The sequence below is a fragment of the Colletotrichum acutatum genome (assembly GCF_030867785.1).
Source record: "Colletotrichum acutatum strain CBS 112980 chromosome Unknown BDZ83scaffold_127, whole genome shotgun sequence".
Taxonomy (NCBI): domain Eukaryota; kingdom Fungi; phylum Ascomycota; class Sordariomycetes; order Glomerellales; family Glomerellaceae; genus Colletotrichum; species Colletotrichum acutatum.
In genome coordinates, this window is record NW_026849121.1 from 23,021 (window position 1) to 49,180 (window position 26,160).

General features: G+C 53.9%; 9 protein-coding genes across 9 annotated transcripts; 4 read left to right on the forward strand and 5 right to left on the reverse strand.

The window, feature by feature from the left end:
* Positions 1 to 800: 800 nt before the first annotated feature.
* On the forward strand, positions 801 to 2,876 carry BDZ83DRAFT_655955 (BCS1 N terminal-domain-containing protein; the record flags this gene model as incomplete). Its single annotated transcript, XM_060510834.1, has 1 exon — positions 801 to 2,876. The coding sequence occupies one exon, from the start codon at positions 801 to 803 to the stop codon at positions 2,874 to 2,876; it is 2,076 nt and encodes a 691-aa protein (XP_060360097.1).
* Positions 2,877 to 5,056: 2,180 nt separating this feature from the next.
* BDZ83DRAFT_636227 (uncharacterized protein) lies at positions 5,057 to 5,825 on the reverse strand. The gene has a single exon (XM_060509240.1). The coding sequence runs from the start codon at positions 5,699 to 5,701 to the stop codon at positions 5,375 to 5,377; it is 327 nt and encodes a 108-aa protein (XP_060360098.1). The 5' UTR covers positions 5,702 to 5,825; the 3' UTR covers positions 5,057 to 5,374.
* A 4,876-nt stretch (positions 5,826 to 10,701) lies between these two features.
* BDZ83DRAFT_636235 (hydroxymethylglutaryl-CoA synthase) lies at positions 10,702 to 13,189 on the forward strand. Its single transcript, XM_060509241.1, has 5 exons — positions 10,702 to 10,844; positions 11,039 to 11,145; positions 11,408 to 11,510; positions 11,573 to 12,663; positions 12,728 to 13,189. The coding sequence occupies exons 2-5, from the start codon at positions 11,086 to 11,088 to the stop codon at positions 12,863 to 12,865; spliced, it is 1,392 nt and encodes a 463-aa protein (XP_060360099.1). The 5' UTR covers positions 10,702 to 10,844; positions 11,039 to 11,085; the 3' UTR covers positions 12,866 to 13,189.
* Positions 13,190 to 15,362, reverse strand: BDZ83DRAFT_734398 (FAD binding domain-containing protein). The gene is made up of 2 exons (XM_060512942.1): positions 15,316 to 15,362; positions 13,190 to 15,256 (listed from the first exon to the last, which is right to left on the reverse strand). The coding sequence occupies exon 2, from the start codon at positions 15,019 to 15,021 to the stop codon at positions 13,438 to 13,440; it is 1,584 nt and encodes a 527-aa protein (XP_060360100.1). The 5' UTR covers positions 15,022 to 15,256; positions 15,316 to 15,362; the 3' UTR covers positions 13,190 to 13,437.
* A 707-nt stretch (positions 15,363 to 16,069) lies between these two features.
* BDZ83DRAFT_588496 (alpha/beta hydrolase fold-domain-containing protein) lies at positions 16,070 to 17,567 on the reverse strand (the record flags this gene model as incomplete). The annotated part of the gene is made up of 2 exons (XM_060506141.1): positions 16,070 to 16,784; positions 16,846 to 17,567. The coding sequence occupies 2 exons, from the start codon at positions 17,565 to 17,567 to the stop codon at positions 16,070 to 16,072; spliced, it is 1,437 nt and encodes a 478-aa protein (XP_060360101.1).
* Positions 17,568 to 18,409: 842 nt separating this feature from the next.
* Positions 18,410 to 18,877, reverse strand: BDZ83DRAFT_636243 (uncharacterized protein). Its single transcript, XM_060509242.1, has 2 exons — positions 18,742 to 18,877; positions 18,410 to 18,676 (listed from the first exon to the last, which is right to left on the reverse strand). The coding sequence occupies exons 1-2, from the start codon at positions 18,771 to 18,773 to the stop codon at positions 18,445 to 18,447; spliced, it is 264 nt and encodes an 87-aa protein (XP_060360102.1). The 5' UTR covers positions 18,774 to 18,877; the 3' UTR covers positions 18,410 to 18,444.
* A 1,442-nt stretch (positions 18,878 to 20,319) lies between these two features.
* On the reverse strand, positions 20,320 to 21,856 carry BDZ83DRAFT_636246 (peroxisomal membrane anchor protein conserved region-domain-containing protein). Its single transcript, XM_060509243.1, has 4 exons — positions 21,625 to 21,856; positions 21,565 to 21,571; positions 21,196 to 21,509; positions 20,320 to 21,141 (listed from the first exon to the last, which is right to left on the reverse strand). The coding sequence occupies exons 1-4, from the start codon at positions 21,655 to 21,657 to the stop codon at positions 20,473 to 20,475; spliced, it is 1,023 nt and encodes a 340-aa protein (XP_060360103.1). The 5' UTR covers positions 21,658 to 21,856; the 3' UTR covers positions 20,320 to 20,472.
* A 408-nt stretch (positions 21,857 to 22,264) lies between these two features.
* On the forward strand, positions 22,265 to 24,635 carry BDZ83DRAFT_756438 (HEC/Ndc80p family protein; the record flags this gene model as incomplete). Its single annotated transcript, XM_060514746.1, has 4 exons — positions 22,265 to 22,291; positions 22,387 to 24,195; positions 24,249 to 24,379; positions 24,434 to 24,635. 4 exons carry the CDS (start codon positions 22,265 to 22,267, stop codon positions 24,633 to 24,635), a joined length of 2,169 nt encoding a protein of 722 aa, XP_060360104.1.
* A 489-nt stretch (positions 24,636 to 25,124) lies between these two features.
* BDZ83DRAFT_756439 (uncharacterized protein) lies at positions 25,125 to 26,024 on the forward strand (the record flags this gene model as incomplete). Its single annotated transcript, XM_060514747.1, has 1 exon — positions 25,125 to 26,024. One exon carries the CDS (start codon positions 25,125 to 25,127, stop codon positions 26,022 to 26,024), a length of 900 nt encoding a protein of 299 aa, XP_060360105.1.
* Between the last annotated feature and the right edge of the window lie 136 nt (positions 26,025 to 26,160).

Here is a 26,160-nt window from a genome sequence, read left to right on the forward strand (position 1 = left end):
CAACGTAACTGTCTTACTGAACCCAGATTTCATCCCAGAAAGCTAAGTGGCTCGTCCATATCCACCTCAGACCTTGGGCCGCGCATTTCCGGCCATCCAAGAGAGCCCTGGATCTTCTTCCCCAGACCAGGTTCCATGTTCATCACTCAGCCTTACGAGTCGCAAGAGTTCTTAGCCGCAGGCAGCAAATGTTGCCTAGTATTTAGCGTGAAGTCCTAACTCCTTATTCCCCAGAAAAAACGCCCCTCAAGGTTATAGCAGGACTCGATTTTACAACTTTCCCTACCTCACCGCTGTCCTAGCGCAGCCGGAGTGACTCAAACCATGCTTTTCACGCCTTCTCCGTTACAGGCGGCCTCAGCGACCCATCTCCATTCCCATATGCTGACGAGCTGAATGTACTGGGCCGGCTATGCTAATTGGTGTGTGGTGTGTTCCGGCAAACTTACCCGCATATTGCATGTGGTGGTTGCAGAAACCCCTGCCTGACTGGCTAGACTTGTGATCACGACCGCCTGGTTGACGTGGTTGCCTCCCAAGTGAATGGGTGTGTATCTTCTTCTGTAATTCGACTATATAATATAGCAAGTGTCTCGCACATTCAACACTTAAAGATCTCACACACTCCACTAGTTCGATATCCCCTTGTCTTTCTACTCCATAATATATAAGAGGAAGCATCTCAACTGTCTTACCTCTTGCCATCAACGAGATATCTCACCTCAACCAGTCCGATTGTATAACATAGACTCACATTTTTTCCCCTCGAGCTGGCCTCATTTTCTCAGCTTCTACAGACAATGGACACAATCACAGATACCGGCTACGCCGATCCCATCAACACCTCATCCAGCACAGCTCAGCCTCCTCCCCAACTGGCACTGCTGGACTTTTTTTTCCCGGGTTTCAGCGTCTTCACGACAGCCTTCCAAAAGTACCTCGGAATCGACCTCAATGTCTACATCCCCCTAGTGATCCTCTGCGGCGGCGCCACCTTTGCCTGGAGGTACTTTAGCGAGTACCTCTGGGAAAAGGTCGAGAAGCACCTCATGTCGACAGTCGAAGTCCGCACCGACGACGAGATCTACAACATTCTCATGTCCTGGGTCGCCGCCCAAAAATTTGCCAAGAACTCGCGGCGTTTCGTTGTCAACACCAACCTGAGCTCCCGTTCCTGGTTCCTCTGGCGCTGGGACGACGAAGAGGAGGAGTCGGACGAGTCCTCCGACGGCGGCCTCGTCGAGATCTCGGGCCAGAAGAAGAAGCCCCTCGCCTACACCCCCAGCTTCGGCAGCCACTCGTTCTGGTACCGCGGCCACCTGCTCCTCTTCAAGCGCAGTCAGAACCGCGAACAGGCCTCCTACCTCGTCGTCAGCGAGCGCGAGGAGATTAGCCTCTCGTGCTTCGGCCGCAACCCCTGGGTCCTCAAGGAGCTCCTCCAGGAGGCCCGCGCAGAGTACCTCAAGAAGGATTCGCAAAAGACAATGATCTACCGTGGCAGCACCCGCGCCGGCACCACGGAGCCCACGTGGCAGCGGTGCATGGCCCGCACATCCCGGCCCTTCTCGACCGTCATCCTCAACGAGAAGACCAAGAAGGAGCTTGTTGACGACGTTGCCGACTACCTCTCCCCCGTGACCCGCAAGTGGTACTCCAACCGCGGCATCCCCTGGCGCCGGGGTTACCTCCTGACGGGTCCCCCCGGCACCGGCAAGTCCTCGCTCTCGCTCGCCCTGGCCGGCTTCTTCAAGATGCGCATCTACATCGTGAGCCTGAGCTCCATCTCGGCCAACGAGGAGAACCTGGCCACGCTGTTCGCCGAGCTGCCCCGGCGATGTGTGGTCCTCCTCGAGGATATCGATACCGCCGGCCTGACGCACACCCGCGAGAATGGCACCGGAACGGGTGGCGATGCCGCGGATGCCAAGGACGGAGGCGATATGGTGCCCGGCCAGCTGACGGCGGGCAACGGCGCCAACAACACCAGCGGCCGCCTCTCTCTGTCCGGCCTGCTCAACATCCTCGACGGCGTCGCCAGCCAGGAGGGCCGCGTCCTGATCATGACTACCAACCACGTCGAGAAGCTCGACAAGGCCCTCATCCGCCCCGGCCGCGTCGACCAGATTGTAAAGTTCACCTTGGCCGACGGCGAAATCATTGGTGCCATCTTCCGTGCCATCTACGCACCCCTCGAGGGCGACGAGGACATTGCCGCGCAGCCCCTCCAGGAGCACAAGCAACTGGTTGGTGACACTCTTGAGGACGACGACGACGAGAAGAAGAAAAAGCTTGCCGAGCAAGCCGCCGCCCGCACCGCAGAAATTGTCGCCACCGTCGAGGCCCTCTCCGAGACTTTCGTCGCCCGCATCCCTGCGCACGAGTTCAGCCCCGCCGAGATCCAGGGGTACCTCATGAAGCACAAGCGCAGCGCCGAGGCCGCGGTCGCAGGCGCGGCGGAGTGGGTGACGGAAACGCGCAAGGAGAAGAAGGAGAAGGAGCTCAAGGCCGCCGAGGAGAAGCGGGCGGCCGAGGCCAAGCAGAAGGAGGAAGATGAGAAGAAGCGTAAGGAGGAGGCTGAGGAGAAGGAGAAGGAGGCCAAGGAGAAGCGTAAGGAGGAGAGGGAGAAGAAGCGCAAGGCGGAGAAGAAGAACAAGAAGAGTAAGCGGAACAAGAACAAGGAGGCGGCGGATTCTTCTGATTCATCCTCTTCCGACTCGGATTCTGGGTCCGATTCGGAATCGGAGACTCTTGCCAAAGGTTCGGAGAAGAAGACGGCGGAGGAGCCGGTCGTGGTCTCCGGGGCCAAGGCTGAGCACGGGGCCGAGGATGTCACGCAAAAGCGAGACTCAGGTTACGGTACTCCAGTGGAGGTTTAAGAAAGCTGGAAGCCTGCATTACCATGGATTTGAGGAGTTTGTTTCATTCCTGTTTCTGTATAATTCTTCTTTTGCATTAACCGGCGTCCGGGCAGCCTGCTTAGATGGGGAGATCCGGAGGAGAACTGCGATCCCATGTCATAGCGTTACATCTCTAAGGGGTTTCATTCTGATTTCATCAAGTCTAGAGAGAAAGACATAGTTCATGTCCATCTTCTAGCGTAGAACAACAGGCCAATAAATAAGCCATGAAACACGGATACGATAAGATTGTGTTTGTCGACGAACCGTCTAGACCATTGAACAAAGTAAATGATATTGTCAACGTTGGCGAGACGGAGAAGCCTTCGTACCTGTCAACGTCTGGACTGGCACCGCAATGGCTGCCATCAACAACTGACAGCGGTGTGCTAAGTCACTTCATCAGCTTAGTCGATTTAGACTTTAAAGCCACAGCCCGGTTGCTCAAGCACTCTCGTCTCCTCTGAATCCTACCTCGTAGGGTGGGCGCATCCGGCCAGCCTGAAGATATCGTCATTGATCATAGAATACTCATTTCGCCGGCAGCATTCTACTGAAATCACCAAAACTTCAGAAACTGCCACTTCTTCTGGCATTGCTGTATGTAACTATAGCAGAGCATTTCTGTCAGGCTGTATTCACAGCTAGACCACATTTTCCGATCCCGCAACGACATTCGGAATACGCGAGTGGGTAACTCGTTTCATCTGTCCTTTCAAGTGAAGTTGCAGACGACCTTCTTACACAAACTGGGTTTATCACTTTCTGGCGCCACCGCGGATCAATGCTCGTCTTGCTGTTTCTTCTGACCGTCTATATACTTACGCGGTGCCAAGAGCTTCAACGGCTCTACTTATGAACCATCGTCTCATATCTCCATCTCAAGCCTACAAGCATGGGACAAGGGCAAAGGCTGCGATACATGGTCGTCAGATCTCTGCTTTGAAGGCTTTCTTCACCGTGTCTCAACCAGCGCAAGGTAACATAGAATTTGTCCATGAGCAAAGGATCGCCAGAAATCCATTCGATTCTGAGCCTATCGGCCTCATAGTACTTCTCTCGTATCCATACGTTTGCTTGCTCGGGTGTCATTTGGAGAAGATGGTGAGTTTTATCACCGATGACCAGCTTGTGTGATAATCATCAGGCTTCTTAGACCCACTGTGATACAGACCAGAGTCTTCGGGCCCGCGCAACTTGTTCCTTAGAATGTGAGGCAGGTCTAGTCGGAATAAGTGCTTAACAAGATCCAAGATGGCGAGAAGCTCATCGACCAACTTGTAACTAACAGCAAGCAAGCAAACTACATAGTGAGGGGAATATGCATTCTGTATCCCATATCTGTTGTTGGGAGGTACGATATCGACATTAATGAAAGAAAGGGACCTTGTGAGATATATTGCCAGAGGTCTTTAAAACAGTTTGTAATCTTTCACCTGTCATGAGAAGCCTTGATCGTATCTCTGTAGTCTTGTGTCTGAACGACCCTTTCGTATACATCCAAACTTGGCCTGTTCCCTCGCAATATTGAGTCGATACTTAGACGGCGACATTGGGCTTAATTGTAGTACTGTGCGTAATTACCTGCTTTTCAACTGAAGCCTACCTAGCTTGTGACAAGCGTATCATGACAGTCCTTGGCTGACTTATGCAATTCCTACCAGGCTGCTATCTCGTTCTGAGCTTTGCAATCACACGTAGTCCGCGTTTCTTACAGGATCTGGGACCCTTCTATTTTCAGACGTCGGCCATATGATGATGATGGAGTATCAATAAGGGCAAGGATAACATCTCCTGGATTCCTATCAACAACACGTGGACGAGCTAATCTATCGTGAGGACGCTATATAAGATGACCAGCTGACTCCGAGTGGTATACAAATATTAATTGACGACTCTGCCTACGCTTCTATCTACTAAGAACTTTGCTATGACGTTCTTCGTCCACTCCAGAGTAACGTCCATGGGCCGATGACGAAGACGCCGGAGCGTCAGAAATCATCCCCGGATGCCAGCCTGCCGAAGCCACCCACTTCTGGATGATACAGGGATATCGCAGGCACCGCAGTCACCGAATCCTATCCTCGATTTCACGAGAGAATCGACACTGACAAGAACAATCCCTACGATTTCGACGTCTTCGAGACATTGGACGAGGGGGAGACAAATATAGATTCACGAGGACAGTGACGACCGGTTAGCCCAGCTTTCTGTAGTATGTCGTTAAGACTGACTACGGAGAACGCTCGGGAAACCGAGTCACCAATGAAGCGACAGCGAATTGACCGATGCAGATGCAGTCCCTCCTGTATCGGCCTGGCATCGCCAATCTCACCAGGAACGGGGATTCGGTCCTCACGGATCAAGGACGTAGCAGCGAACCCGGGGACAACCGGAAAGCGACGGGCGTGCTTCGCCGTTTCCGTGGCAGTAGTGGCGCCGGGACTGGGCCTGTTCCTCACGACTGTCATCTTGGATTAGGTAGACGCCGTTGCTGAAGGATTCTCTCCCCGCTTTGATGTTATATCCTCTGAGGGGCTGGGAGGGACATGAAATCTACGTGGAGATGCGTAGACGAGCAGGAAGCTCGAGAAACTTGCGGGAAGCCTGCATGTAGGGCTTGAGACTGATGAGGGTCTGTACAGAATTTTCAAGCATGAAAGTGTTGCCAAGGGTGAATCGAAAGGGTATTCCAGTGGTGAAGAGGCGCAGGGAGGACGAATACTATAACTCATTTGAGCGCTGCTATCATTCCAAGTGGGACTCTTCCACAGCTGAGAGACAATGAGCAGATATCTAGTCATGCTAACCCGTGCGAAGGATATCAGAGACCTTAAAGGTCACGTCACATATATGCGGAAAATGCGTGAAGTGTAACTTGCTACCGGAAGGAACAACACTTCCCGCAAAAGAGATGGATCACGAGAATAGCCCAGGACATCAAAAAACATACAACACCAGGTATTCGCTGGTCGTCACCGACCCAACTACTAATCCGGCCCTCATTGGCTTATCTATGGGAGAGCAGACGGGATCCCGAGTTTTCCAATGGGTATGGTCGTATGTGGTAGGAAGGGAATGCCAGGTTGATCATATTCCCAGATCATGGATCTGAGCCATCAGCTGTAGTACGGACTAAGGGCTTGAAAGGTCCAATGCTGAGAGCAACTTCGTAGCAGGCTTCTGGAAGTAGTAATTGAAACTGACAAGATGTAACCCCGGGTTCTCAGCGGCAGAGAAGCGGGTTAGCTAAGGCAGAATGTCATCATCAATGGTTCGATAAACCTTGGATGGGGTGTGTCCTAGATGCATGTGGTTCCCGAGCTAATAGAACGGGGACACAATACATCTGGAAGGTTTCAAGGGCAAGATCTTCAGATGATGAAAGATGACCATGTCCGTGCCGAGCATGCGCCTCTGCCTTGCCTTGCCTTGCACGTCTGTACATTTGATCGCTGCGCAAGGAACGGCGACGGTTCCCAAACTGGAGAAAACTGGAAACTGAGGGGAGGGGCCGGACCATGCAAACCTGGGCAAGAGGGCCGATGCGAGACCGGTGCGGTGCGGTTCGGCTTGCAGGGCACGAAGAACGAGGGGTTAAAAAGAGAAATTTTTTTTCTTGGACGACGTGATGGTTGTTACGCTCGGTCTAAGAGCCTCGGAGTTCGAGGCTGAAGAGAAGACTGCGAGAAGGGGCCAGCCGCCAGCTGCTTGTGACATGTCGTTACGCGGGGCGGTCCCATTGTGGATATCCGCCGGGAGGGGCCATCGTTCGGAGGACCGACGCGGCGATGCGAGGTCGAAAGCGTGGGATGCCACACCATACCTAGAGTCGTAGGCGATCTACGGAGTAGCAACGGCCAGTCACTCAGTCGGAGTTCAGAGTATGGGGTTGGTGGGAGAGAGATGGGCTGCAAGGATGTGATCCCCAGGAAAGGTCTCACGTCTCTTTTTTATTCCCTCTTTCTCCTTACGTATCGATGTACGTCTGGCGAGGCGAAACTGTCCAGTCGTGCAGGATCCAAATGTCGACATGCTTGTCGCTGACGAGATGCGCACATGCGGCATGAACGAAGTGTTTGCGGATCTTATTTAGTATGTTTGCTTGTCTCTGACCTCTCCGACCAGGCCTTTCAGCTGCTCCCCAACGTCGGTAGGGCGAGAACGGGAGACTCAGCCACGATGGACACGAACACCATCACCAATGACACGGGGTTATGGTGGTGAGAATGAAGCCTCGTAGTTGTGTTTGGAGTTTCCGCGATGCGGTGGCTTGGAGACTGGCCTGCCTGTCACCCTTAGTCTTCCGCTACCCTAGCACGGCGGTAAGCTGCTTGCTCCCCTTGCAGTTCTGCAGTCAGACGCATGTGCCTGTGCCTTTTTGTGTTCCCATGAAGACTCTTCCATGCCTGTGCCTATGCTCGCTCTAGCTGCTCGGTGAATAGTACTGGTAGTACGACTAGGCAAGTTCCTGTCGGCGGAAAGCAAATTGGAAATGTCAATATTCGGATGCATGGCCGTTTTGCATCAAGCTAGACTGAACAAGCTTAGCGAGTTAACGCCAGAGATGGCCGTGGTGTTGTTGAAGATGGAGCTATCAAACGATGAATCGTCAACGAGCAGAAGGCGCTAATCCAAATAAGGACTTGACCAAATCAGCTGCAGTTCTGGATGCACGCCTCGGGGCAAGCGCAGCGTCTCATCCTGGATGGCGCCCTGGCGAAATTCGGAACCCTGAGAAGCCAGGCGCACTTACTGCGCAGTATATGCCGCCGAGTGAAAGAATTCTTCTCTGCAGCTGCCGTCGTTGCAGAAAAGCGCCCAAGAGTATCCGCAATCTTTCCGCAACTGGCGGGGTCATGCGATTCACTTTGCGTGACAGAGTGAGAGATGAGGGGCAGAGGCGAGCGAATATTGCCCTGACGTAAGATGCCCTGCCCTACCAAAACTTTCCTTCCTCGACGAGAAACCGCTAGAGTTGCACGGGGTCTTTTTACCTGAGGAACTTCGAACTGACACCTAACGAATGAGTCTTGTCGTCGTTCGAGCTTGAGTTGCTGTTTGACAACTGGTTCCCTGAACTTGGATTGAATTCCCTGCTTCGATAACCAAAATCACGAGCGGAATAACGAATAAGCGCCTCAAGGCTGCCGGTTGCGCTCCTCGGATGGCTGGCTTGTACGAAGTACCGCCTGTTCAGCTTATTCGACCCTTGAACTTCTTCTGCCTGCCATGGCATGCAGCATACTTCTAATTGCCGCGTTGCTGGCCTCAAGAAGCGTATGCGGCCCGGTCCAGTGGATCCTCAATATATGGAACACGAAGCATTTTCGGAGCACTAGAAGCAAAGTACAAGGCCTGCCATGTTATCAAGTACCTCGATCTCTGCATCTCTCCGTGTCCTGAGACTCCTGACGCCTGCCAACCTGCTTGTCGCTTCATATGCTTTACGTCAGATACCTCCGTACTTGAGACAGGCGACGCCAAGGTACGGAAGGGGGTAACCGCGGGGCTGGAGGGGGAAAAAGTCTCTCACCACGTTGAGCCGTTTCCATGTCTCAGTGCAAACGAGCTTGAGCTATCTTGAGAAAGCCTTGGTTGCCTTTACAGATACTCACTTTGCTTGCAATAAGGGAGCTATCCGTCATGCAAGGCTGATGCCGCGACAGTCGGATAGACAGGCATCAAACGCTTCATTCCGGGATGCCGTCCGTCTTGCTTTGGCCAGGTAGCGATCCAGCTCTAAGCCAAAGCTGAGAAGAGAAGCAGGACGCAAGACTCTTTTCGTCTGTTCGAAAATTTCATCGCTCCGATGGAGAAAAGTGTGTGAGAGCCCAGCAAGGTACAGCTGGGTACTTGTCGCAAGTCGAACTTGCCTCTTGAAAGTATCCATCAAAATGGTACCTTTGATGGAGGGGCAGATTGATAAGGTACCTTTTGGCTTTCGGCCCCGCTTGACTGTACCTGGACCCCACCAAACGTTCCGAATGAGGTGGGCGAAGACGACGGGATGCGATGCGAAAATGTCCAGGCAGGTACGTACCGATGGATGGAGGGGGTGAGGGGGGCCTGGGAAACCCATTTCCCATCTTTTGGTGGTGATGGTACCTTAGGTACCCCGTACCGTAAGTAAGATTTGCTTCCTTCTCACCGGGCACACAACGGAAGGTGAGATGGTGAGATACCTGCCCACCCACACAGCAGAGCACCGTCCCCCTCCAACTCGATCCCAGCAGCAGCACCACGAGTGTGTTTCTTCCTGCATGTTTCTTGTCAGTCTGGCATTGTGCTTGTACGACCTCACTGCATTCCGGACGCAGGGTCCGTCGCAACCTTATCTACTTTACCAGGCCTACCGGGGTCCTCTGTTCTTCCGTTATGTTGATATTTCTTGCTGTGTGAGGCTTCAGCTCAAGCAATACAATATCGACCAGATATCTTTGGCGAGCTAGAAAACATGGCAGCCGGCTCACTAGGCCCAGCAGACCATCCAACTGGCTCTTCAGGGTTGTCGGGTGTCTCAATTTCCCTGACGCGATATGTCGTTGATCTCTCGCCTCACCTAGGTATGTAGCTAACTGCTAGTTACCTTAGCTTACCTACAGAGAACGTTTGCTACACCTCGTCATGCCGCTGCTGGAACAAACAAGACAATTCTTCAACGCCAAGGCAAACGTGTGCTAGTGCAGACCGAGGTCAAGAGATACACGCCAAGTTTGCGAATGCGCCGAGTTCACAGTCGAGGCAAGAAGAGGAAGTGTCCTTGGCGCAGCGCCAGATAAGCATGATTACGATAGCAGTACCTTGTCTCCAAGGGTCCTGGCTTCCAATCTTAATTATTCGGAATACGGCAGCATCATTACATTATCTAGTCGAGAATACTGCAGAGCAGATGACCCGGTACCTATTGAAGAGTTATACAGACAGATCAGCACGCAGCGAAACTGAGTACGGATACATGTGCTCATTTAGAGGGAGAATCCTCGGAAACCTGGATCGGGCTGGGCATTGCGCCGAATTGACTGCGCGCGCAGTCCGCACACTCCCTCTTCCCCAACCAAGCCACCGGTTGTCACACAAGTCGCACACTGCCAGTCTGCGCCGCCACCGCCGGTGTTCGTTCCTGGGCTCTCTCCTATCGGGGGTTTCGGGTATCTCGTTACTGTTACTGTCCAAGGGAAAGGTAACGCAGCCCGGGAGAGTGAGTGAGTGGTCTTTCCTGTCCGAGGTAGACGCCGGACAGCGGACAGCGGACAGCTATACTTGGCCTGGGATGTTGCTACTTGTTGATGCGCGTCCATTTCCAGTTCCAGTCGCAGTCGCAGCAGTTCCGACCAGAACTTGTACTCGTAGCACCAGTCCTCTCCCATCCCACGTCTAAGAAGTAGTCGGGTGTACATCCATCCCCTCCATGGACCATGGACCATGGACCTGTGGTGTACGAGTATGACTATGATCCCACCCTTCAACGGGTACCTAGCTCGTTTTCGCCCTTGGTCAATGGTCTGGCTGTATGGTGTGTTGCGACGTCAGTGGGGATTTAATATTAAATCACTCCCCCGTACCTTTTTTGCCTATGCCGCCGTTAGTCTGCTCCTATCATCTGCAGAGCTGTGGGAATAAACAGAACAAGAGAATTAAAAAAAAAAAAGATAAACGCCCCTTCCACCACGGCACCACCTCGACCTCTGGACCCTCTTCTTACTGTTACTGCTGCTGCTGCCTCCCGTTCGTCTCCGTCCCAACATCTTTTTACCCACTGCTTCCCTCTCCTGATTACTTCTCATTCGTAGCTTCCTCCCTCCTCCTCCTCTTCTTCTTACTCCCTCCTCCTCCTCTTCTTCTTACTCCCACCTACTCTTCCTTCCTCGCCCTCTTCATCCTCTCAAACTCTCTCCAACACACACTTTGGACTTTCACGGAAAGACGACCACCCTCTACCAATAGGTGCGTTGGGCCCGAGTTCACTGCCCCTCCCCCTCTTCTTCCCGTCCCCTCCTTGGTGCTGGAACATCCTTGTCCTGATTCTGCACGTTGGGCACCTTTGGCGACCTGTTTGCCTGGCGCGTTGAAACGGCGGTGAATGGTGTTTGGGAGTTAAAAAATAGGTCTTTCTGGCTAACTCTTCAATCTTCTCGTAGACTTCAATTCTCCCAAAATCACAGTCTGTTCGATCGCGCCGCCCAAAATGGCTTCCAGACCTGAGAACATTGGCATCAAGGCCATCGAAATTTACTTCCCCAACCAGGTTGGTCTCACCATGCTTTTTTCTCTGCGCCACCACCGCCAAATTGCTGGAAGAGGGAGAGCCAAAGGGGAGAGAAAAAAAAAAAAAAAATCCGCGCTCTGCCCCTCAGCGCCGAAATCGCAATCCACACGCCAGCACTGCCAGAATTACCCCTCCTCAATCTCCCACCCCAGGCTCGGGCGGGTCAAAAAGCCGCTCCTTATTGAAGCTCTCACAAGATTCTGAGAGCATTGTACTGACCTGTTTGCTTCCCGTCGTCTAGTATGTCGAGCAAACCGAGCTTGAGACTTTCGATGGCGTCAGCGCCGGCAAGTACACCATCGGTCTTGGCCAGACCAAGATGGCCTTCTGCGACGACCGCGAGGGTGAGCTCCGTCTGCTTCTCCCCAAATCTGGTGCTTGCTCTAATCTGTCGCGCTTTTTGTAGACATCTACTCCTTCGCTTTGACCGTCACCTCCAACCTGATCAAGAAGTACAACATTGACACCAACTCCATTGGTCGCCTCGAAGTCGGCACTGAGACTCTCCTGGACAAGTCCAAGTCCGTTAAGACTGTGCTCATGCAGCTCTTCGGCGAAAACACCAACATTGAGGGCGTCGACACCGTCAACGCCTGCTACGGAGGTACCAACGCCTTCCTTAACTCCGTCAACTGGATCGAGTCTTCCGCCTGGGATGGCCGTGATGCCATTGTCGTCGCTGGTGACATTGCCCTCTACGCTAAGGGTAACGCCCGCCCCACTGGAGGCGCTGGCGCAGTCGCCATGCTTGTTGGCCCCAACGCTCCCGTTGTTCTGGAGCCTGGTCTGCGTGGTACCTACATGTCCCACGTTTACGATTTCTACAAGCCCGACCTCACCAGCGAGTACCCCTACGTCGATGGTCACTACTCTTTGACCTGCTACACCAAGGCTCTGGATGCCGCTTACCGCGAGTACAACAAGCGTGAGGCCAAGCTCTCCAAGGCTGCCAACGGCCACGCCAACGGCAACGGAGCCACCAACGGAGAGTCCAAGATCCCCAAAACCAGCCTTGACAGATTCGACTACTTCTCCTTCCACGCCCCCAACTGCAAGCTCGTCGCCAAGTCGTACGCGCGCCTGCTTTACCACGACTACCTCGCCGATGCCGACTCACCCGTCTTCGCCGAGGTCGCCCCCGAGCTCCGCGACATGGACTACGAAAAGTCGTTGACCGACAAGGTCGTCGAGAAGACCTTCATGGGTCTCACCAAGAAGAAGTACCAGGAGAGAGTCGCTCCCGGTGCCCAGGTCGCCACTCTCCTCGGCAACATGTACTGCGGTTCCGTTTGGGGCGGTATTGCCAGTTTGCTCTCCTACGTGGACGCTGCCACTCTCAAGGACAAGCGCGTTGGTGTTTTCAGCTACGGCTCCGGTCTGGCTGCCAGCTTCCTGTCTTTCCGCATCAACGGAGACGTCACTCCTCTCGCCAAGGTTCTCGACATTCCCGCCAGACTCGAGGCCCGCACCAAGCTTGCCCCCGAGACCTACGAGGCTGTAAGCAATTTCTTCCCCTAATACAATGTCTCCAAGTGAAAGTTTGCTGACAATAACTCTCCAGTTCTGCGACCTCCGCCACCAGGCTCACCTGCAGAAGGACTTCACCCCCAAGGGTGACGCCTCCACCATCACCCCCGGTACATACTACCTGGAGAAGGTCAACGACAAGTTCCAGCGTTCCTACAGCGTCAAGGCATGAAACCGAAAATGACTTTTTTGATCTTGAAATTGCGAAACAAATAGAGGTGGCTGCATAGATCTTGCGACATCATGATAACTGAAGGAGCATGGCCAGCATTACGTAGTTTAATCAGAGGAGGAAATACAGAGACGCCGCCGGCCACGACAGACGGAGATTCTGTCGTGAGAGAGGAATCGGCGCTTGGAATGCACCTCGCAATGGGGGCATCGTATATACCGGGCCAGATAGCCGTATTTGAGCGTCCCTTTGGACGAATGAAGCTGGAAGAATAGACGAATGAATTGAATCATGCCACATCACTCTCCGATTCTCATGTGGCTCAAGTCCTGATGGTAAATATCAAAAGTTCGTTTTTATGATCTTGTCTCTATGCCAAAATGCCAAAGGCCCCCTTTTTCGGTTGGCTGTGATGCTAATGGTGCTACACTACTAATACATGCCACGCATGGCAATCTATGGGTAATATACGCGGCCGTTTCCAACGTGATCTACGCCCGACATGAGAATTACTAGTCACATCCATTACATGATGCGGCCTCACCTTCTTACTCGTACATTTCCACTTCTCTTCATTTGTCACCCTTCCACTTCCACTCGGCCCGGCGGTGCAAATGGTAATCCTTGCTCTGGATAGCCTTGTAGATACCATACAGACCGCCAATGGGCGGCTTGGACTTTACGACGTCGCGCCAGCCCTTCTTCTCGCCCTTGCGGGCCTCGACGTCGACCTTGACCTTGTTGTACACGGTCGGCAGCGTCGTGGCGTTGTACTTTTCGCGCAGGGCCTCGTACCAGCTCTTGTTGTTGTAGGCCTGCCAGAACTCGTCTTCGGTGTAGTACGTGTGCGCGTATAGCCACTTCATGCCGCCCAGCTCGCGGAGCTTGTGCTCGAGGGCGCGGTTCTTGGTGACGAATTCGGCCGGGTCCGAGGGACCCCAGCCCCAGAGGCCGATGTTAAGCATCGGCTTGGGGGCTGTTACCGTGCTACCGCTGCTGCTACCCTCAGCGGCGGGTAAGGTCTCGACCTCGCCCGTGTGCGGGTGGAACGTGGGCGGAGCGGTCTGCTTCAGAGGACAGAGCCAGAGGGGCCAGATGCCAAAGTTCTCGGCCGTGTAGTCGACGAAGCGCTCGGCGTTCTTGTAGGGGAGGGCGAGGTCCTGGACAACGAAGCGGGCCGACTCGCCGCTGCCGTGGAGAGCGCGGTAGAGCATACGCGTGTGCAGGAAATCGTCGAGGAACCAGCGGGTGAAGCGCGTAAAGGGGACGTACTTGAAGTAGTCGAAGGCGGCGGCGCCGACCCAGAAGCCGGCGCGGTCGTAGCGGAAGAGGTACTCGGCCAGGGGCACGTAGTCAACCACGGCGGATGAGGATGTTATCGCCATCGTCGTCGCCTCGCTGTTGGCGGAGCCGGCGGTGAGGGTGCGGTCTTTGACGTGCAGGTAGAACCAGGGGTCCCAGGCGCCGCTGAAGGTCTGCGGCTTGCGGTCCTCGGGGATCTCGTCCGTCAGCTTGCCGGTGATGACGACGCCGTGGTCTTTGGAGAAGAGGATGCCGTCAACGTAGTCGTTTTCGGCCTTGAGCGTCTCGGCCTGGACGGTCTCGACAGCCTCGGCGACGCTGTGGGTGCGGTGGTACGTCGTCTTTACGTACTTCTTGGCCTCGACGAGCTGCAGCTCAATCATGGTGGTGACGCCGAGGGTGCCGACGGCTCCCGCGGCGCCGCGGAACAGGTCGGCGCGCTCGTTGTCGCGGTTGGCGCGGACGACCTGGCCGTCGGCGAGGACCATCTCGACCTCGTTGATGGTATCGTCGAAGAAGCCGTGCTTGAAGCTCGAGGACTCGCCCGCGGTACCCGCGTAGCCGCCGCCGGCGGTAATGCCGGGGAATTCCATGACGACGGGGGGGATGAGGCCGTGGCGGAGGGTGCCCTCGACGAGGCGGTCCATGGGGACGTTTGGCTCGACGAGGGCGGTGCGGCGGGCCTTGTTGACCTCGAGGACGCTGCCAAGGGCCGAGATGTCGACGACGCGGTCGCGGCGGAAGGGGCGGGTGCTGTTTGTCGAGCCGTGGAAGATGCGGTAGGGCTCCTTGCGGTCGAAGAAGGACCGCACCGCGGCGGCGATCTTGGAGACGGTCTTCTTGTGGCGTTCCATCGTGAAGTCGTTATTAGTCGTGCCTGTCCCCTGTATGGATTATTCGCCCTAAGCTATCTTGCCCTTCCGGATCGCTTGTTTTGTGAGATCTTGGTGAGATCTCTGTGTGCTCACATCCAACACGAGGGTGAGGGTGAGAATGAAATGTGAGTGAGCGCTACGTCAATGAGATTTCGGATGTGAGGTGAGATTTTTCCAGACGTTGCGCCGGCGCCGCAGCGCCACGTTTTCGGGGCTGTAGGTGCCTTAGCTCACCCGCATGTACTTAATCAAGGTTCTGACAGGGGGTGCTACCTTACCCGGAGCTCTTCGGTGCAGGGGTAGTTCCAGCCTCAGCCATTGATGCCACCTTCAACCTCTTCTTTCTGAGGGATGAATCTGAGATCTATAACCCCCCAGTCGTGGGTTCTGAGTCCGTGACAGTGATTGAACGAGCCTCCAGTGTCACTAGACGCGGGAGCCCCTGGATTCTCGGAGAGTTTTCATCAAGGTGAAAGGTGACACGGCGAGCTGCGGCCCGTTGCCGATGCAGCAAACACACATGGTGTGCGAGGTGAGATCTTAACCAAATCCAACATCTCACCTTGCTGCACTGCAACACGGCCCGAGCATTTCCCAACTCGTCAATTGTCACGAACGCGTGGATCAGCGCACAGAAACCTCCGTACTCGTGATACACGTTTCGCTAGCCTCCCTCACATGTGATGTTGGAAGCTCTAGAAAGGGGGCGCACAAGAATAATCTTCTTGGCTGAAGAGATCCGTCCGCTGCCTGTTGAACGGGATGATCCCAGCACCGAGGGTAAGGACACTCGAGTCCTATTTTCTGTGCTGCGAAGCTATCTTGTTTTCTTTGTGCAATTGCTCGCCATATAATCATTCCTTTTTTCGTGAGGCGTTTAAATAAGTACATGGTCTGATGTTGAATATGCAAAAAAAATCATTAGTGATCTCTCTCTCTCTCCTTTCATGGAAAACCCGTAAAGCTCATCATCAGCCTTCGACGATGCGAATCTGCCAGACTGCCACACCTTTCTTGCCGGTGGGATCTAGAGTTTCGCTGCAGTCTCTGGCGCAGCCGCCAACGTTGTCTCCTTCTTGGCGAGAACCCTCTTCTGCACGTCCTCCGCGCTCACGGCACTCAACGACTCAAAGTCGAGAACCTCCTCCTGCAGCGTCTTGGACTTGATCGAGGTCGCCCTGGAATCAATCGTCTCTGGGCTCGTGACGGCCCTCTTCATAAAGTTGGTCCACCCCTCAAAGCACCGCCTCGCGTTGGGTATCTTTGTCAGGATCAGCGCGAAGCAGTGCGGCATCCCCTCGTACTCCTCAAAGACCACGGGCACGCCGTCCTGGTGCAGCTTGCGCGCCATGTACTTGTCCTCGTCCGCCAGCAGCTCCCACCCCGTGCAAATGTACACGGGCGGCGCGCCCGCCCAGCTGCGGCTCATCAGGAGCGTCACCAGGGGGTGCGCGAGGAGGTCGTCGTCGGCGTACATGTTTGTCCGGGGCGGTTTCGCAGGCCAGGCTTCGCAGGGGGGCGGGTTGTATTTTGCGTAGACTTCGCCTGTGGGCAGGTAGTCGAATTCTCCGTTGGCGTCCCAGCTGGGCGAGCTTTGTGTGATGTCCATCCACGGTGAGTTGAGTGCGAGTCCCGCGGGTAAGGGGATTTCTCTTTCCTCGCCCAGCCAGCGAATCTTTCGGTTTTGTCTGTGCAGCTCGAGGAGGAGTTGTAGTAGAGATAGACTCAAGTTGCCTCCCGCACTATAGACTTTTGGTAAGCAAAATCTCCTCTTTGATATCCTCATGCTTGAGACTTTCTCACCTGTCTCCGGCAACTACGATGTGCTTCGGGTCGACGGCTTGGTGGTAGGCATCGGGTGGCGGGTATAGCAGAGTCAAATAGGAAACCAAGGCGTCTAGCAGAGCCGACGGGAAGGGGTTCTGCGGAGCCAAGCGATACCGCACCGAGTACACACGGCCTCCGGTCAACTTGGCAATCTTCTTCGTAGCTGGTCGGTGGGTTGCCGGGTCGCAGAGATAGTACGCTCCTCCGTGAAGATATAACACCGTGAGTGGGCTGGTGACTTCTTTCTGTAGCTTTTCAAACTTTTCCTTCTCCCCGATCGCGGGTGGTCGCTCCTCTTCCGTCGCACCGGCACGGTAGCCCGTCCACTCGGCCTCCACTGGCACGATATCCGGCAATCGCAGCTTGAGTTCTGGCGTATCCGGGGCCCTGGTTGACTGTATGACCCCGATGATGGCGTCGCGCACGTCGGTTTCTGGCGGTACGGGGCTGGCATATGTGGCAACCCATATTCTCCCCTTGACGCCACTATCACGGTTGGCGAGCTTCTGTGTAGACGTGATGGAGCGCAACTTGGCCGGCTGAAGGTATGAACGTAGCACCGAGATGATGAGATCGCTCCGCAGATCTAGGTACTGAGACGACTTTGACAAGTGTAGAACATGGAGCAGTGCTACCCGTGTTATCAAGGGCACCTTGGGCAGCAACGACAACAGCAACTTGAACTGGGCAGGGTCCATATTGAGAGGATTCGGATAGTCGAAGGATGAGCGGGACATGGCTAAAAAGGGGAGGGGAAGGGAAGATAGGCGACGGCCTAGTCAAGGGATATATAAGAGAAGAAGAAGCAAGTGAAGGGTCGAGGCCAAGATGGCTACTATGCCTGACGTGGTTGAAACACCAGGAACAACACACGCTACGCAGCAAAAGAAGGCTGCAATCTGTCGATAGAAGGTAGCAACGGTCAAGGGCTAGGGGTCGACAGGATGTTCAGATGAGGAGGGAATTGGTTGCGGGACACCCCTGGGCATCAAATTCGGAGCCACTCAGACTCACACGCACACCTCACCGTATGAATCGGCGGTCCCTTGGGTAGGGGATGTATCTAGCCTCTAGGAGCAGGGTACCAAGGTCGAAGAGAAGACAGGGTAAGCTGAGGAAGCTTGCCGTGGAGTGTGTGCGTGTGCGTAGTGTGGATGGGAATAGCTGCTGTTGTGGGGAAAGCGGGAACGTGTTTGCACTCTGCCACGGCACAAGGAGGATAGGAAGAACCAGAATGGAGAAGAAAACAAATGTCAATGTAACGGTGACTGGATGGTAGCCCACAAGTGTCCGCGACATGAGCCAAAGTAAGAAACTAAAAAGAGTATTGGATAATTAAAAGAAAGCCAACGAGGCAGGGGATGCTTCGTTGGCGACTAAGGCGAATTGCCTACCTCAGGTGAATGGCAGACAAATCGATGACATGTCGGTTAACCCCAAAAGGTGCCTCGGTTGATGGGATTTTCCCTCGACTAATCGCTTGTGGCCATCAAACCAATGCGCAGCGGTCTAAGGCAAGTTTTACCCTCGCCGTTAGCTTCCCGCTTTAACCCTTGCATCATGTGCTAAAGGCTACTAATGGTGTTGTATCCGTAGAGAGGGTAGTTCTCCAAATTGGGGAACATCCTCATGGTCACTCCAAATTCTTAATCCATTGGGGTTTCGGAGCAATTCCAGCAGCGATGATGGATGGAGTGGAGGGTCAGAAGAGGCCGAGGGGCCGAAGGAGGGCCAAGATTGAATATGAGTGGCGCGCAGGACGACACTCACGAGGAGGCCCAGCGCAATGCGAAGGGTTCCAGAAGCCGTGAGTGGACAGTTGATGAGAAAGTAGTCTGAATCGACGACTACTTGGTATTAACTTCTGAGCAGCACACGGCTACCTTAGGCTTCAGCCCGTCCATCGGGGGAAGGGAGACGATTGATTGAGATGGCAGATGCAGTGGCGGGGATGAGCCTGGCAGGCGTCATGTTTGGAGTATTACCGTTGCTGGAAAGGAGTCAAAAGACCAGACGGTCGGCAAGCCGCAAGAAAGATGAGGGTTGTTGGCTTTTGCTTCATCAACAGCGGTGGCTCCCGGGGGGGTTGCTGGTATTCGCTCCGCAAGGACGGTCAAAAGAGGAAATTGTTGCGGGAAAGGGTGGAACATGTTCGTTGCTTGTTCTTCGGCCCGCTCCAGTGCTCTTTACGGTTCTATCTTGCTCCGTATTCCTGACTAGATGTCGCGGGGCATACGTTTCGCACCAAAGCTGGGCGATTTTCTTCTTCCTTTCTTTTTGCCTTCATGTTCAGATATTTACTTAGATGGTGGAGGGCAAAGACGAATGTGTCAGTGTTTGACATCAAAACACTCTTTGACATTTGCTCCGAAGGCCTCCACCATGTGGTTGACAACTGATACTTACCTTACTTACAGAGCGCTTTGAAGCCACCTCAAGGCTTGCACAAAGCTACTGCTCGTAGCATTCCGCCATGTTTCGAGGTGGCTGGCAATTTAGACTAAGAGATGCTTATCCACCCTCCAAAAGTTCAGATAGGTATTCGACTCAACGATCCATCACCCCTCATCCTAATCCTGCATTCTTCACTCTGCTTCTCAAACAATGGACTCCATCGTCTGTGGGTTGAAGCAAGGAGCGTAAAGCTCCAACGTGGTACACTATTAGAGTGAGATCTGCGCCCGTTGCTGAATCAAGCGCGACTCACGAAAGAAAAGAGACACCACGTCCCACACAAGACACCAAACCCCCATGCTCTCATGCTCCGTTTTTAGTTTTCTAGCCCCCCTCTCGGATGATTAACGTCGCTTAGATGGAAGAAGAAATGCACCCAATCCTACGGCTCCGGCAGTGGGCCCCCGGCGTTCAGGCGCGCTCCCGCAACACTATCGGGCGACGCCACCCCATTTCAGTCGAGCTTGCGAAGATCGCCAGATACCTGCGTTTTATAGCTATTTGTACCTACCTCGCTTTCCATACAGTCTCTCTCAATACTCACGCCCTCTTTATTCTCTGCCTGGCCGACATCTATGCGGATCCTCTCAAACTGCACATTGAAAATTAGTCTGTCGTAATCGGCCCTTGAAACTGACTGCGTGACAGCCTGGTTCATCTATGAACGCCTCACATCTAGCAATAAATAAAGGTACTAAAGGTGAATGAGACGGGCTTATTTCGCGGTGAGACGTTGACACGCACTCCTACACTCGCCAACGAACCTTTTCACCCCCGCGAGACCCTCCTCGCTTACGGGACAACTATGGCAACACCCGAGATAGCGACCGGCCCATGTAAAACACGTCAATGGAACCCTGGCCAGCCTCACACGTTCACAACGCCTCTGAACCCTGGAGCTGCGGTCCGGGGTTGGGCTGGGCTTCTGGCTCTTGCACGTGGGAAACTGTCACACACAAAGTCGCTTTCGGATGTTTTATGCCGCGTACACGTACATAGCTTCAAGGCTTATATCTACCTTTACTACTCTGTACAAGCGTTTCTTTTCCAAAAAAGTTCCACACGCGCAATTATACCCGTCGCTCTCCTGTTCATGACGCAATGAAATCATAGATGCATACTGTACAGTGTGTTTCCTTTTTAGCCCAATTATGAGGAAGCGGATGCCTGCTGCTGGGAGTTGCTGTCGGACGTGGTTCCGTTTGTTGCTGCCGGTGTGGCAGCAGAGTCCTTGTTAGCCATGGCCATCTGCCATGCCGGAATTGAGGCCTTTGCGCCCGTGGCACCGCTGAACGGAGAAGGGCGGTTGAACGTCGGCGTGCTGGCGGGCTTGGGAGTCTCGGTGCTGGCAGCGGCCTCCGTGCTGCTTGCAGGAGGAGCGGGCGTAGCGGTCGCACCAGTTCGCAGACCGTTGGCGGGTGTAGATGATGACGCAGCGGTCATGCGTTGTGTGATCAGGGTCTTGAGGCTAGTGAGTTCGGTGTTGACCTCCTTCAGTCTCGAGTCGGTGAGGTCTTTCTGGGTGTTCATGGCTTTGGGGATGGAATCCTTGAGGATCTGCACGTCGTCCTTGACGCGCTGTGTCTCGAGTTCCCGTCGCTGGTTGGCGTTCCTCAGCTCTGTCATAATCTTTTCAATGTCCTCCAGGGCCGTGTCCAGCTTTTCAGTCCGTTTTTGCTCCGTAGCCTTGAGTTCCTCTGTGTCCTTGGCCAGCTGCTCCACAAGTCCGAATGCCTTGTCAAACTGCTCCTCAATCGATTTCTTATCCTGTTCGAGCTTCTCGGGTGTCGGCGGCGCAATCAGAGGAACCACGTACCGCTAGACCTTATTAGTCATTTACATCCGCAGAACCAAAGGTGTGGAAGTCCGTACCTTGGCCAGAGTGTATGCGCCGTAGCTGAAACCACCAACGACTGTTGCCATGATGAACCAGTCTCTCCAGTCCCTCTTAGGAGGCGGCGGCGGAGGTTGCCATGCCTGATACTGAGGAGGATATGCTGGCTGGTAGTATTGTTGTGGCTGTTGCTGCTGCTGCTGCTGCTGAGCGATCGGCATCGGGCCCGGCGCAGCTTGTACGCCGACTCTTGACAGAGCGGCATCGATTTCTTCTTGGGTCAGGTTCTTAGTTCTAAGGAAAGACATGCGGCTCTCGATGGATGAGCTTGCAACGCTGGGGTCTTGCAGAACTACAGTCCAGTCAGTATAGTCTCGCGCGCGATGCATCGGTTCGTTGGTACTAACACTGCGTCTATCTACAAGTTAGCAGGCCGTCACTGGACATTGGGATTGGGGTCACCATACCGCTGATGCGACGATATCCTCTCGTATCGCCATGTTCAATGTGTCGCCTTGTCAATCTCACCGCGAACTTCTTCAATGAAGAAAACGCTTCGCGATAATGGAGGCGAAGGTAAAAGGCATGTGCAGTTGGAAGGAATGACAGAGGGCCCTTCGCGACCTGATTCCGTGCAATAATGGGTGGCCGGATCCTGAGCCGAGGCTTCGGCGTAGAGCAGCGGCTGGGGAAATGTCTGGAGCGATTACCTAATGCGGAGAAATGCCGAGCAAGTACCGTCCGGATGTCCTTCGCTCACCGTCACGTGTTGGGCATCACCGAGACCGTGGCAGCCGGGGACCCATCGCCCATTGTTTGAGAGGGGCAGTGCGCAGCCAATAAACGAGGGGCAGAACAATTTGTTTACTTGCTCCAGAGCAACAACACTTTTGCATCTGCTACCCGATCTGCCATCCCACTTGCACCTCCTTATTCACGACGCATGCACGCGCGCGCAAACCATACATCTTTACTTGAATTCGTCGCGCAACGAACTGCTCCCATCCCCGCGACTCGCAATTGTTGACACCTGCACCGCAAGTCTTTTCGCAAGTCCGTCGACTGCGATTTGGCACCAGAACTACCATCGTTCAGCTCCCTCCGACCATGTCGCAAGACACCGGCCTGTGGAGTGTGCGCAGACCAAGAGAAGTCAGCATCTTCCTCAACACCAGGCTGCCGCGATCCCATGACCTCAAGAGGTTCGTCCTTAATAACATCTTGTGCAGACATTAGGAGGCATCAACTACAACACTGGCCTACCTCAACCCGCATCAGCGATGAAGCGATCCGCCTCAGGCGTCGGCGCAGGCGCGCCTTACTCGAACAGCCATGGCCGATCCATGTCCGGCTCCAGACAATCTCTGGCATTATCGCGACCTAGCCAGCCCATGTTCCAGCGCTCATCATCCGGAACGAACCTGGCAGACATTGGCCTGTCCTCGGTGAAGCGAACATCATCGATGCGCGACAAGTCCTTCGCGCCAACACCTGCGCCAGGACGATCTTCACAAGACGATAGGAGGAGCAGTGTGTACCGTGCAAGAACATCAACCGCCGGACCCATGAGCCACCAGAGTTTCTTTCAGCAAGCACCACAGCCTGCTGGCGTACCGCGAGACCCCCGCCCGCTGCGAGACAGATCATACCAGGCTAGGATAGGACAGGAGCTGCTGGATTACCTCGCCCAAAACAACTTCGAAATGCAGATGAAGCACACCCTATCGCAAAACATTATCAAGTCTCCTACGCAAAAGGATTTCAACTTCATGTTCCAATGGCTGTACAGGCGAATTGACCCGAGCCACAAGTTCCAGAAGAACATCGACCAGGAAGTACCGCCCATCTTGAAGCAGCTGCGGTACCCGTATGAGAGAAGCATCACAAAGAGTCAGATTGCCGCTGTTGGTGGTCAAAACTGGAGCACATTCCTGGGATTGTTGCATTGGATGATGCAGCTGGCGCAGATGCTGGATGGCTACGCCTGTAGCCGATACGACGACGCTTGTCTCGAAAGCGGTATCGACGTCACCGGCGATCGCATCATTTTCGACTTTTTGAGCAAGGCATATAGGGATTGGCTTGCCATGGACGAGGACGCAGACGACGACGATGCCAACCGAGCACTGGCCCCTCATATTGAAAGGATGGCTGCCGCTTTCGAGCAGTCCAACTCCAAGTACACCTCCGAGCTTGAAATGCTCGAGGCAGAGAACAGCCGACTTCTGCAAGAAATTGAGGATCTTGAAAAGTCCACACCGGATCCCGCGGTACTCGACAACCACTTCAGGATCATGGAAGAGGACAAGATCAAGTTTGAGGAGTACAATGCGCTTGCCATGCAGAGATCTGACAAGTACGAAACCCGAATCAATGTCCTTCACGAAGAGCTCGATAAGCTCAATGAGGAGCTGAGAGAGGTAGAGGACGAGCGACGAGGACTGCAAAAAGCTGTGGACGATCTCGGCATCAGCATGCAGGATATCGACCGCATGACTGCTGAGCGGGAACGTCTCCAGAAGGGAATTGAGTCGGCATCGCAAAGATTGGAGGACGTCAAGAAGAAGGTCGCCGAAAAGGAGATGGAGGCAAGCAGGAAGCTGGACGAACTTGAGAGAATGGTTGACAGATACAACACTTTGGCGTATCAGATTGCGCTTATACCTGCGACCGCAGTCAACGCCAACGGCAGAGATTACGAATTGCAAGTAACGGTCAACGATGGACCGGACTTCAGCTCTTCCCAGCTGAAGGGCTCTGGCGGCGTTTCTTCAAGCGACCGATTGCTTGCTGACCCTGTTACTGGTTACCAAGCGGCTCACATTCTCAACCTCGACTTGCGCGGACAGGTCAAGAACAGTTTTCTCACGCTCAGAAAAGAGATTTCTGAAAGAAGGACCATTGCTATGGACAACATGATGAAGGATCATGATCTGCTTGATGGCATCAAGGAGGCAATCGAAGACAAGCGTAACGAAGTTGAGGCTTTGGAGCATCGTGTCCGCGCTGCTGAGGAAGAATATGAGAAGACCAAGGAGGTACGCAGTATGCTTGCCCCGGTCCATAGACCACATACTGACAACTATCACAGGTTACAACGACCCAAAAGATGGCGTCTGATGCCCAGATCGAAAAGATGGAAAAGGAGCTCGCCAAGATGCGAGCCACTTTGTCAGAGTCGGTACAGCTGATGGAGCAACGTGAGATGAACACCAGCATCGAGTAAGTCCAAGCAAATCGCAGCTACTGGTGCGTCGGTACTAACCGTTACCTTAGATACGAACAGCTCGTGCTTCGTGCCAACTCCCTACGAGAAGAGCTGCATACAGAGATTGACCGCATGCTCAACGATGTCATCAAATTCAAGATTCACGTACAAAAGAACCTTGACGACTACGAAGGTTTCGTGGCCGATGAGGTCCAGGCAGAGTTGGGCAGCGAGGAAATGGGCGAGGACACACGGAACATCAATATGTGAGATCTGCTTTGCAAGGTTCTTTGGGTGGCTTGATGGACGTTTTCTTTGCGAGAATCGTCTATTGGTTTTCTTGATGAGCGTTCCGTTCGGGCGCAACTTTTAGTCCAGGGCTTGCTTTTGTTCTTGTTTCTCAGATACCATGATGACAGATAATGACGGCGACAGGGACGGCACAGTCCCGATGAATTTGAACTTGTTTTGCTGTTTTTGACTTTGTTTATACCTTTGTGGCTTGAGTTCGTTTCTGAGGACGTCCAGGTAAAAGGGAGGGCCCAGTCGTCTAGTTCCACGGGGGAAAGTTTTACGTGAGAGAGGCACAACTCCATAGCTATCTCCGCCTCGAGACGCAAAGGTTGATGGACAGGATATAAAAAGCGAATCGAGAATCTGCGGTGATTGTTCATAGCATATTGTCTGTGTGAGATCATGGGCACCATCTCTCTTATTCTCAAACCCCCACATCACAACCAAATGCCAGCCGCAGCCAACATGAACTCCCTTACACCCACAAAACACCAACAACACGCCCCGCCAGATAAACTAGCAGCAAATTCCGACGCAGCAGTTTGGGAATCAACCATTCTCGCACTATGCCGACAAAGCAGCATCCCACTCTTGGACAAAAAGGTGCAAACATGGCGCGACGGGTTTGAAGGGGCAGAGTACCGGGATGTCCACCGCCTCGTACAGGAGCACCGCTTACCACGGGACGCAACACGACAAATCCAGGGCTGGCTGCGAGAGGCCCATGAGATGGAGAGCGAGGCGAAAACTTGCGGACATAAACCTACTTGGGTCCTGTATGCTGGTCTCGTGCAGGACTGCGAGGCTGAGCTGCACTGTCTTCGGAACCAGTTCGTTATCAAGACGTTTCGGTTTGAACATATTCCGCATAACCTAGCGAAACTGCGGCGATGGATTGGCCGTGGCGAGGAGAATACAGCAGCAAAAACAACGGGAGCTACTTCAAATACCACTACGACTGAAGTCAAGCCCCTAGGAAGGACCGTGTCGCTTTCGTCTCTTCGCAAACCGCGACCCCTCAGCCTTGAGCTTGTGAGAGGAGCAGTGGAATTTCCAGATGAGATCGACGGCCTGGAGACAATGATGGACGACGACAACGAAGAGCAAGAAGGGAAAGAAACTGAGGAAACGGAAGACTATGCCGACTCTGACCGAGGATGGACTCGGCGCCAAAAAGACTGGGCTCGCCGCGAGGAGGAGCAGGAGAGCGAGCGGCTGCAGCTGGCGATGAGATACAAGTACCCGGTCAACATGCGCAGGGCTAAGACACAATACTTACGGGCCATGGAGAGGCAGGAGTGGGAACAGGACAAGAGGGTGTTCGACTTTGCTGGTCATGGTCGTTTCTCGTGGGCCTTGGTGTAGAAGATGTTGTTGGAGATTCCTACGGGCGGTCGTTCCATTGCAGTCTAGAGGATATCAATGTAGGAATACGAAATTGCTGCCAAAGATGAAGATGTGGTTTTCCTTCCTCATGGATGGTGAATGTGAGGCGCATCGA